General features: G+C 38.6%; 1 protein-coding gene across 1 annotated transcript; it reads left to right on the forward strand.

Moving 5' to 3' along the window:
- LOC100515647 (olfactory receptor 1009) lies at window positions 10,470-11,411 on the forward strand. The gene has a single exon (XM_003122766.1). It carries the CDS (start codon window positions 10,470-10,472, stop codon window positions 11,409-11,411), a length of 942 nt encoding a protein of 313 aa, XP_003122814.1.

Genomic DNA, 11,700 nt, shown 5'->3' on the forward strand with positions numbered 1-11,700 from the left:
AAATGTTAAGGCTGATATTAGCCCTGATTGAATTTGAGGTTAATGAAGATTCCCTCAAAATGACCTTATTCCATAAATTCTTGAAAACCTAGTTTTCAATATTGAGCATTTTAAAACAAGAGGGTCAAAGTTTGTTAGACTTTCAATACCACGAGATGCACTATTTAACATTCTTTATGAAACATCCTTCATCTTTTACTCTTTACTCATTTTCTGTTAACACGGTCTCAGTTAATATAGTTAATATAGGTTGTGTAGGCGCCATTCCTAGTGAAATAACACCGTGTTCTAGGTCTTTTTTTAAGGTGTTGTTAAACTCTGCCACCAGATGGCAGCATCAGCTTATCTATCACAATAAAATTGTCTAACGTTTCCTTTAATTATTGGAAGCATTGTTAAGATAGTAGGCATGGAAAAAAGCTTTCAAAAGTGTAAGAACTAACTTTGAAGGGCTGTGAAATTGTATACAAATTTCATATGTTTGGGCCTTGGTACAGAAAAAGACTCCTATCTCAGAGATTCTTTAAAGCTCATAGCACATAAAAATTAAAAATCCCTAAACTACTCTAAAATTCTTGTTGTCATAATTGTGAAACTAAAACGTAAAGTGGGAAAATAATTTTCTTGTGATATGTAACAGAATCACGGTATACTTGTCCTAGAAACGTGGTTCAGAGATTTTTTGTCCTTCATCAAACATTCTTATATCACCATAAATTCACCATGCAATTCCTTACATCACCATAATAATTTACAAAATGGTTTTCTAACATTAGTTGTAAATACTTTTCCTTGTGTGTCCTTTACTGCTTAAAAAAATATAAAATAATGTAGTTTAAAAAATTTTACTGCTATTTTCATTTTTAAATACATATTGACCATAGATTGGAATATTTGGCAAATAATTTATTTTTGTGTTTTATGGTTTTTCATACTTGAATTTTAATATAATTATTTCAGAATTTAAAAATTGGTAGCACCAATAAATTCCATAGGTGAGGTCACTACATGTTTTGAAATTTAGAGGGAGAAATTGCTTGGATTGCAGGTGTCAGAGGAAGCCTTTTGATAGAGGAGGTCCTGTTTAAGCTATTCTGGGGACTGGTTTGAAAACAAACACGGTGGTTTGATGAAAGATTCACAGGAGGGCAGCATGGATAGCCCCATCGGATTAAAGTGCAGTAATTAAAGGTGAGGAGATGAATGTCATGTTGGAAAGGCAGGTTGTGGCAGGATGTATGAGGCTTGAAGAGCAAGGAACTAAGATCAACTCCAAGAATATCTGGTACTCAGGGGACTTCTTATGGCTCTGCCTCAGCCACCATGTACGTCCTGGTGCTGGGTGCGGGAGGGATCTGAGGGCAGAGCTGAGGCATGGATGCCCATGAGGAGGCTCAGCCGGGATCTAGGCTCTAGATCTCGGTCCAAACAGTGGCTGAACTTTGAATCTCCTGGGGCTCCTCAGAGACCCTTTCTCCAGTGCTTTAAAAATCTTCCAAGGTGCTTCTAATATACAGCCCGGCTGGGAACTCTTCATCTAGGTCCGTGTTTCCCACACTGGAGTCCGAAGGCACTTTTCTTTTTTTTTTTTTTTTTTTGGTCTTTTTGCCATTTCTTGAGCCGCTCCTGCGGCATATGGAGGTTCCCAGGCTAGGGGTCGAATCGGAGCTGTAGCCACCGGCCTACGCCAGAGCCACAGCAACGCAGGATCCGAGCCGCATCTGCGACCTACACCACAACTCACGGCAACGCCGGATCGTTAACCCACTGAGCAAGGCCAGGGATCGAACCCGCAACCTCATGGTTCCTAGTCGGATTCATTAACCACTGCGCCACAATGGGAACTCCCGAAGGCACTTTTCATTATGTTATGTGTCAATCTAAAACTTTCTGTGGGAATCTTTGAATTTCTAAAACTCATTTGAATGGTAACTTAAGGATTATAAATATCAATCCTTTATGGATTATAAGGAAAAATGCCTCTTTGGGAGGAGATGACATTTCACAGTCGAGTGATGTTTTTCATAGCGCTCTATTGGTTAAGTTCATATTTCTTAAACGTGTTCCATAAATCCCTAGGTATATCCACAGTCATTCCCTTGGATGGGAGAAGGAAAAATGCCTGTGTTTGTCTTTGGATAGCTCCTGTGTAGCTATAGAAAATCATTTGGAGAAGCAGTGGTCGGTATTGAGATGATAAGAGACTAAACAGGATAAATGCTTCATCACCTTCCTCAGGGTAAAGGCTACCCCGCCACTGTCTGCTGCCAAGTATCATTTCCAGGTGTTCCGGAATGTCTGAGTTTCCAGCTGTGAGCCTTTGAATTTAAGTTAAACCACACCTGATACTTTTGGACACCTGGGGTGTTCCATACATCAGAGCTTTGACTTCACGTGGTAGGGTAACTCGTCTGGGCTGCGTGGAATCCTGAGAGAGCTGAGAGCCCCTCCCTCCCCATCCCAGAAGTGATGACAGAGTTAATTTGAAGGCACATTTGGAACAGCCAGGCTCACTACATCATATATCTCTTTCTTCCTTTCCTGTTCCTTAAGACACTGCTGCTCTCATCTACTGTAGTTTCTCTCTGCCCATTCTCTCATCACTTCACCCTTCCATACATATGTTTCCTGGCACAATCTGCCATCACTGCTCTTCCCAATCTTCCCTAGGAACCCAGAGGAATCCCTGTCTTATAGATTGAATGCTTGTGTCTCCCCCAAATTCACCTGCTCCATCTACGATAGGATAGTATTTGGAAGTAGGACCTTGGGAGGGACTTGATCTTGAGGGTGGAGCCCTCATGAATGGAGTGAATTCTCTTATCAGAGAGACCTTGGAGAGCACTCTTGACCCTTTGGGTAAGTGAAGCCAGAGTTAGGAGACAGCCCTCTATGAACCAGGGAGCAAGTCTTCATGAGACAATGAATCTGCTGGCACTTTTTTTTTTCTATTATTTTTCTTTTTTTCTTTTTTGTAGGGCTGCACCTGCAGCATATGGAAGTTCCCCGGCTAGGGGTCCAATCAGAGTGGCAGCTGACAGCTTAAGCCACAGCTACAGCAATGTGCGATCAGAGCCATATATGGGGATCCCTAACCCACTGAGTGAGGCCAGAGATCAAACTCATATCCTCATGGACACCATTTTGGGTTCTTAACCCAGTGAGCCAAAATGGGAACTCCCCTGCTAACACTTTGATCTGGGACCTCTCAGCCCCACCACTGTGAGAAGTCAACTCTTGTGTTTATAAGTGACTCAGTCTAGGATATTTTGTTATAGCAGCCTGAATGGACTAAGACATGCTATCAAACACCCCTGAGTACTCTGCCTCTTCATTGAAGATTTCCTTCAAGTCTCAGCCCTCTTTGAAACCAGCTTGTACTCAGCAAGCATCTCTTACTCTGAAAATTTAAAGGATCATTTAGTTCTATAAGGCTTTTTTATGAAGAAGCAAAAGAAAATTTTTAAAAAGCAGTTCCTGTGAGAGTTCCCACTCTCAATATCTCCCTCCCCAGAGACAACCACTAAATAACTTGCCTCTCTTTTTACTTAATGGATTATGTTAGTTTTGGTCATGGCCTTTTAAATTCCCTGTATGAAAAGTGAGGATTTAACTTTCCCCAAAGTCCCATTTCACTGTATCAACAACATCTTTTCTATCCCACCACCACCAAATGCAATTTTATTGTACCTTTTTTTTTTCTTTTATTTTTAGGGCTGCACCAGCGTCATATGGAAGTTCCCAGGCTAAGGGTCAAATCAGGGGTGCAGCTGCTGGCCTACAGCACAGCCACAGCAACATGGGATCTGAGCTGCGTCTGTGACCTACACCACAGCTCTTGGCAACATGCCGGATCCTTAACCCACTGAGCAGGACCAGAGATCGAACCTGTGTCCTCATGGATACTAGTCGGGTTGTTTCCACTGTGCCACAAGGGCAATTACGATTTTATTGTAATTTTTGTTAGATCAGTATTCAGCTGTGTCACTTTTTACTATGCAAAAGCCACTTTTATTTAAGGTATGCAATATAGTATGCATATTTTTCAACTATGTCATTTTTTAACCAGGCAAAAGCTAATTACAATTGAGCCATACACTATATATACTGAGCCATATAACTTTTTTCCTCACAATAATAGTCTTAGTTTTGTTTGCCCAATTTTCTATGAAATAATTTCTAATTCCATCTGGAATTCCCAGTCAATTATAGTTTTAGATGGATCAGGTATTCTGTCAATTTCATTTTCTTAAAGAAATTTCACCTGGAATTTCTGAGCTGTTTTCTGAGCTGTTTTGTTTTTTCTTTTATAGTGATTTTTATTTTTTCCATTATAGCAAGTTTACAGTGTTCTGTCAATTTTCTACTGCACAGCAAGGTGACCCAATCACACATACATGTATACATTCTTTTTTCTCATATTATCATGCCACACCACAAGTGACCAGGCATAGTTCCCAATGCTATGCAGCAGTATCCCATTGCTTATGCACTCCAGATGCAATAGGAGGATTAATCCCAAACTCCCAGTCCATTCTACTCCTTCCCCCTCCCCCGTGGCAACCACAAGTCTCTTCTCCAAGTCCATGATTTTCTTTTATCTGGAAAGGTTCATTTGTGCCATATATTTGATTCCAGCTATGAGTGATACTATATGGTATTTGTCTTTCTCTTTCTGACATACTTCACTTAGCATGAGAGTCTCTAGTTCCCTCCATGTTGCTGCAGATGGCATTATTTTCTTCCTTTTTATGGATGAGTAGTATTCCATTGTGTATACATACCAAATCTTCCTAATCCAATCATCTGTCAAGGGACATTTGGGTTGTTTCCATGTCCTGGCTATTGTGAATAGTGCTGCAATGAACATGCGAGTGCATGTGTCTTTTTCAAGGAAAGTTTTTTCTGGATATGTGCCCGAGAGTGGGACTGCATGACATATGGTAGTTCTATGTTTAGTTTTCTAAGGTACCTCCATGCTGTTCTCCATAGTGGTTGTACCAGCTTATATTCCCCCCAATAGTGCAGGAGGGTTCCCTTTTCCCTACACCCCCTCCAGCACTTGTTATTTGTGGATTTATTAATGATGGCCATTCTGACTGGTGTGAGGTGGTATCTCATGGTAGTTTTGATTTGCATTTCTCTAATAATCAGTGATATTGAGCATTTTTTTTTCATGTGCTTGTTGGCCATCAGTATATCTTCTTTGGAGAAATGTCTATTCATGTCTTTTGCCAATTTTTCAATTGGGTTGTTGGCTTTTTTGCTGTTGAATTGTATAAGTTTGTATATTTTACAGATTAAGCCCTTGTCAGTTGCATCATTTGAAACTATTTTTTCCCATTCTATAAGTTGTCTTTTTATTTTTTTTAATGTTTTCCTTGCTATACAAAAGCTTGTCAGTTTGATTAGTTTCCATTGATTTATTTTTGCTTTTATTTCTGTTGCTTTGGGAGACTCACCTGAGAAAACATTTGTAAGGTTGATGTCAGAGAAAGTTTTGCCTATGTTTCTAGGAGTTTGATGTTGTCTTGTCTTACGTTTAAGTCTTTAAGCTATTTTGAGTTTATTTTTGTGCATGGTGTGAGGGTGTGTTCCAGTTTCATTGATTTACATGTGGCTGTCCAGTTTTCCCAGCACCACTTGCTGAAAAGACTGACTTTTTCCAATTTTATGTTTTTGCCTCCTTTGTCAAAGGTTAATTGACCATAGGTGTCTGGGTTTATTTCTGGGTCCTCTATTCTGTTCCATTGGTCTATATGTCTGTTTTGGTACCAGTACCACACTGTCTTGATGACTCTGGCTTTGTAATTGCCTGAAGTCTGGAAGAGTTATGCCTCCTGCTTGGTTTTTGTTCCTCAGGATTGCTTTGGCAATTCTGGGTCTTTTGTGGTTCCATACAAGTTTTTGGATTGTTTGTTCTAGTTCTCTTACCTGTTTACATCTGGAGTAGTTTACCTTCACATGTACTATTTTTGATATAATAATCTTCTAAATTCATGTTCTGTCTGTAATACCAGTTGTATTATTAATTTGTCTACTTTGTTATTTATTTATTTCTTTTTAACTCATTGGTTATCAAATATAGCATTGATGTTGGTAAAATATGAAATCTGTAATTATATATGGCATTTGGCTTCAGCTAGGAATTGCGTGAGTTTGAAACAGAGTTTCCAAAATCAATCTGATATGATTATAATAAAACAAATAAAACGTTTTTCTCCTAATTTACCCTTATTTAGCTAACAATGTACAAATTATTTGCAGTACAGGTGAGTGTTCTATAGTAGGTTTAGCATTATTTATTTGTGCCTTTCCTTCCATTGCTGACTTTTCCTTCCCCAGTAAGTGATTTAGGTGAAAGAAGAAAATAGATTTGAAGAGAACACAAATATACATTGACAATAACCTAATTATCTGTCTTTTGTGTTACAAATGGGTTTGTCTTATGACCTTGACACTCCAGATTTAATCAACAGTAATTATGTCATTATAACTAGAAATAAGATACCTGGAAATTAGGACTTCATGACTTAAGAAAGTAAATTTAAAAATAAATGTTGGAAATATGTAGGAAATTAGGACCTCATGACTTAAGAAAATAAATTTAAAAATAAATATTGGAAATACATGATTCAAAACAGATTTATATAACAAAACTAATAATAATCGTGTGAGATCATACTGTGTAATACTGGGAACTATGTCTAGTCACTTATGATGGAGCATGATAATGTGAGAAAGAAGAATGTGCACATGTGTGTGTAACTGGGTCACCATGACATACAGTAGAAAAAAAAAATAATGTATTGGGGAAATACAAAATAAATAAATAAATTTCTCATGTTCTTTTAAAAAATAAATAAAAATAATCATGTGATAAACAATATAAGAAGACTTCAATATTCATTTCCATTTGAATTACTAAGTGATATTTCAAAAATTTAGAAAATTTTATAAATGTTATGCTTATGTAAGCATAAACCAATTCCTCAAAGCAAAAGCTATTACCAGCCATCAGGAAGACAGCAGATAGGGCCAAAAGTACCCCACAAACCCTGATTAGTGGCAAATGCTTGTTGTTTGTAGAAGACACTTCATTCAAGAAAAGATACAGGTAAAACCCCTCAGCAATATTAAACCAATGAACTCACACAATAGAAAATGATTATTATGACAACTCAATAGAATCACATAATTTCCAAATGACATACCAAAGGAACCAGAAAAAAAACATTAGAAAAATACTTGGATTTTTCTAAGCAAATCTCAGACATGTTTGTCACCATGACCGAAGGGGCAAAAAATCATAGAAGAGATTAAATTTTTAAAAGAATGAGATAAAGGCAATTTAAGTCTTATTGAGGAGTATAAGGAAACTCAATGCAACCTCACAGTTAAAAGCCAAATGAGAAGCTTTAAATAAAGAATTGACATTTAGAAGATCAAGTTCTTATTTGAAATTACCAATATGAAAAGCTACTTGCAAGATGTGGAAAACAGAATAAATATGGTTTAAAAGATGAGAAGAAACATAATTGTATCAAAAACATAGAGACTGAGCAAGTATTATTACATGTATGTTTAGGATAAGTCAGCAATCAAAACAAAAGGGGTGTTTAAAACTAAAAAAATGTTTTCTGAGCTAATAAAAACCCAACTGATTAGATTTAAAATTTTTGCTGTGTTTAAGACAAAAATCAATAAAAAGGAAGTTTTTTTTTTAAGGTTAATAAAATAAAATGCAACTGTGAGGCTAATAAAATAATTAAGTACAAAGGCAATCAAAACCTGCTACCCCCAAAAGTGAATATAGTCAAACAATTCTCAATCTTGTTGACAGTATTAATTGCAAAAAAATTAATAATGCAAGGGCAATGTCTACAGAGTTTTCAGAGGAGAAATAAAATTGTCTTTGCTATGTAGAGTCACCAAAATGTTATTATCAAAAATTAAGATCTTATGGGAAAAAATTACTTTAAAGAATGCAGCAGCATACTGAAAAATTAAAAACAAAACCAACTAAGCAAACCCCTCTAGAGTAGGGAAGTTGTATTCCATGTCAACAGACTGAAAGTTTTTGCTGACTCAGGCTAGAATCAACATTTTGGTTTCCAGTTGACTCTCTTTTGTCAAGATGGTGCTATTTGTGTTGGAAGCAAAACATAACCCTAGAGTATTTTGTTTGGTTTGTAATCCCTTTTTTTTTCATCAATAAGAAATGTATTTCTTTTGCCCTGTGCTAACAGTTCAGATGTAATCTCTTGCTAAAGTTTAATGTCCAGTTAATTCATCATAAGTTCTTCTCTTCCAGCCCAGTATTAGCATAAAACCAAGAGGGTAAGGAGAGCCAAGTCCTCCACTGACCCCTGAATCCATGCTACTTTTTTTGTTTGTTTGTTTTTTAGAGTCACACTCAAGGCGTCTGAAGTTCTCAGGTTAGGGGTTGAATTGGAGCTACAGCTCCTGCCTTGTCCTGAGCAGCTCAGGATCTGAGCCTCACTGTGACCTTCACCATAGCTCACTGCAGTGCCAGATCCCCCACCCACTGAGCAAGGCCAGGGATTGAACCTACATCCTCATGGGTACTAGTTGGATTTGTTTCTGCTGTGCCACAACAGGAACTCCCCATGCTACTTTACAAAGGACCCCATAGAATTTCCTTGCTTCGGTTGGAACTAAACATGGAGAGCTGTATCCAGTTGCAAAAAAAACGCACAAAATTATCAGAAAAATAATAATAGAAAAAAAATAGACCTCATTGGACTGACTTGGGCTATGTAACAAAATACTAATTGTGCTTTCCCTTAGTGGCTTATTCCCAAGATATGGTACACTTTGGGAGCAGAATATCTTCGATAACAACAAAGACAAAATGATGCAAATAGGTCAGGCACCTTGTAGCTAATTGATGAGGACTCTGAATATATTTTACAGTGGAGTCTTCCACATTTTCTTTTTGGAAGAAAACAGAATAAAATCAAACAACTATTGAAAATTCTCACCCATTCTGTGTGTGAAGGCAGCCAATGTTAAGGGAAGAGATGAAAACTAGGAGGGAATTTGGCCCATTTTTACTCTAATTCTTCTTGTCACCTTTAAAGAAGAGGAAGCCCATTAAAATGTAAGTTGAGAACTTCTGAATCATTATCTGGTCTTCTTTCTACCTGATTTTTAACAAGTTTGGGAGAATATAAATTTTCAGTGGAATTAAAAATAAATTACAGATTTGGTTCATGGCCAGGATTAGCTAGATCTTCATCTTCGTTGGATGGTTGAGTGAGGTCTAAGAAGAGATCATTTATGTGGTGATAAGCTTAGGTTCTGCAACTGGATCGAACTGTAATCACATAAGTATAAAACAGGAGAGAGATGCTTCAGCAGCAGGGTAAGGAGAAAAGATAGCATTGAATTCAGCTCACATTCCAGTTGAAACCACCTGAGTGATTTCCTTGCTATGATAAGGCTATCATGGGTTGTGTTGATATTCTCCTAGAGCTCTGAACCTGAGAGCCCATCGTGTCCCCCACCTTGTATGGGACATTATATTTGATTCAGAGCACCTAGTGGCACAGAAACACTGAGAAATTAACATGTGCACTGAAGACTTGAGCAACTTTAGAAACCGAGGCTGACAAGGAAGAGTCGAGGAGTGTGGGGCTGTTGTCAAATGGAAGATGGAGCTGTAGTACATGACCAGTCCTGGAGGAGACCTTGAAGAGGTTCAAATGAGAAATGCACATGATGGGTGGACAGTTTGACTGGCTATACCATCTTCTCTTTAATGCTCCTGAAGCAAAAGATATAGTGTAAGCTGTATTCTTTGGCCTCTGAGAAGACCTTCCTGAAGTCAAATGATAAGTTTCGAATTAGGAAAGTAAAGGACAATGGTCTAGCCTAAGTGTGATTTTGAACTAAAATATTCATGGGCTAATAAAATAATTAAAGTGTAAGTAGTTTTCTGAGCACTTGTACATCAATGTTCTCATTCTAAGTGGATGGCAATTCTGAGAAATCAAAGTTTTAGCCACATTGAATGAATGGTCTGCTCAGGTTCAAAGAGATCAGCTGACTTAAACAAGGCCATTCTTAAATTTTTTTAATGGAAATATAATTGATTTACATTGATTACATTGTTGTGTACCAAGGCCATTCTTAGAGTGGATGAAAAAGAATATGCAGAGGATCCAGGGTTGGGATAATATAGGCTCCTTTCCAGATTTCTTCCATGTTCTTTCTATTTTCGCATCATATACTGTTGGATTTCTGTGGAATCTTATTATAGTTTCAGGTCTGATCTTTTGCATTGACCTCTACCTCACTTTTATTTTCTTAGTTGTTATAGCAGGCAAGTAAGGCATAGGCTTTCCTAGTTACTAATTTGTTTTTTCCACGGCCTCTTTTGGAAGATTTGTTTACCAAATCCGTTGTGCTACCTCTGCTCTTCTAGTGGAAACCAGAGTCAATCAATGGCCAGTGAAAACTACACGAGGGTCACCGAGTTTATTTTCAGAGGTTTGAGTTACAACCCGCATTTGCAGGTCTTCCTCTTCCTGCTCTTTCTGAGTTTCTACATCATCAACCTAACCGGAAACTTGGGTATGATTTTTCTGATACAGATTGACTCCCACCTTCACACACCCATGTACTTCTTCCTCAGTCACTTGTCCTTTGTGGACCTGTGCTTCTCCTCGGTCGTGAGCCCCAGGATGCTGGCTGACTTCTTCGTGAAGAGGAAAGCCATCTCTTTCTTGGGCTGTGCTTTGCAGCAGTGGTTCTTTGGGTTCTTTGTGGCAGCAGAGTGTTTTCTCCTGGCGTCCATGGCCTATGACCGTTATGTAGCCATCTGCAACCCATTATTGTATTCAGTCGCCATGTCCCAGAGACTCTGTATCCAGCTGGTGGTTGGCCCCTACGTCATTGGGTTCGTGAACACCATGACTCATACAACCAATGCGTTCCGTCTCCCTTTTTGTGGTCCCAATGTCATTAATCACTTCTTCTGTGACATGTCCCCACTGCTTTCCCTCGTATGTGCTGACACCAGGATCACTGAGTTGGTGGTCTTTGTCGTGGCCGGAGCGGTGGGGGTCTTCAGTGGCCTGAGTATCCTCATCTCCTACGTGTACATCCTCGTCGCCATCCTGAAGATCCGCTCTGCCGACGGGAGGTGCAAAGCCTTTTCTACGTGCTCTTCTCACCTGACAGCCGTCTCCATCCTGTATGGAACTCTTTTCTTTATTTATGTACGGCCTAGTGCGAGTTTCTCCCTGGATGTCAATAAAGTGGTGTCTGTGTTTTACACAGCAGTGATCCCCATGTTGAACCCACTTATCTACAGCTTAAGGAATAAGGAGGTCAAAGATGCCATCCGCAGGACTGTCGCTAAGAGGAAGTTTGGTAGGGCCTAAATTCTCCTCGAGAAAGGAAACTGGGGGATCTAAGAAGATAGATTCATTGTGAAGATTCCTAAGATTCCAGGCCACTTGCACGTGTCTGGGGCATTGGTGTCACCCTTTAGCCATTCGTCCACCCAATTATTCATTCATCTAGTTAATCAGTGTGGATTCATTAAGCCCTGTATATGATCTTTTCTGTATGATATGCCACTACCATAGTTCTTACCCACAGTCTGTTTAATTTTGATTCTCTCAGACACCTCACAGTCTATGTTCTGAAAAATGTCTTACTTAATATCAG

The sequence above is a fragment of the Sus scrofa genome, chromosome 2 (genome assembly GCF_000003025.6).
Source record: "Sus scrofa isolate TJ Tabasco breed Duroc chromosome 2, Sscrofa11.1, whole genome shotgun sequence".
In the NCBI taxonomy this organism is placed as follows: Eukaryota; Metazoa; Chordata; class Mammalia; order Artiodactyla; family Suidae; genus Sus; species Sus scrofa.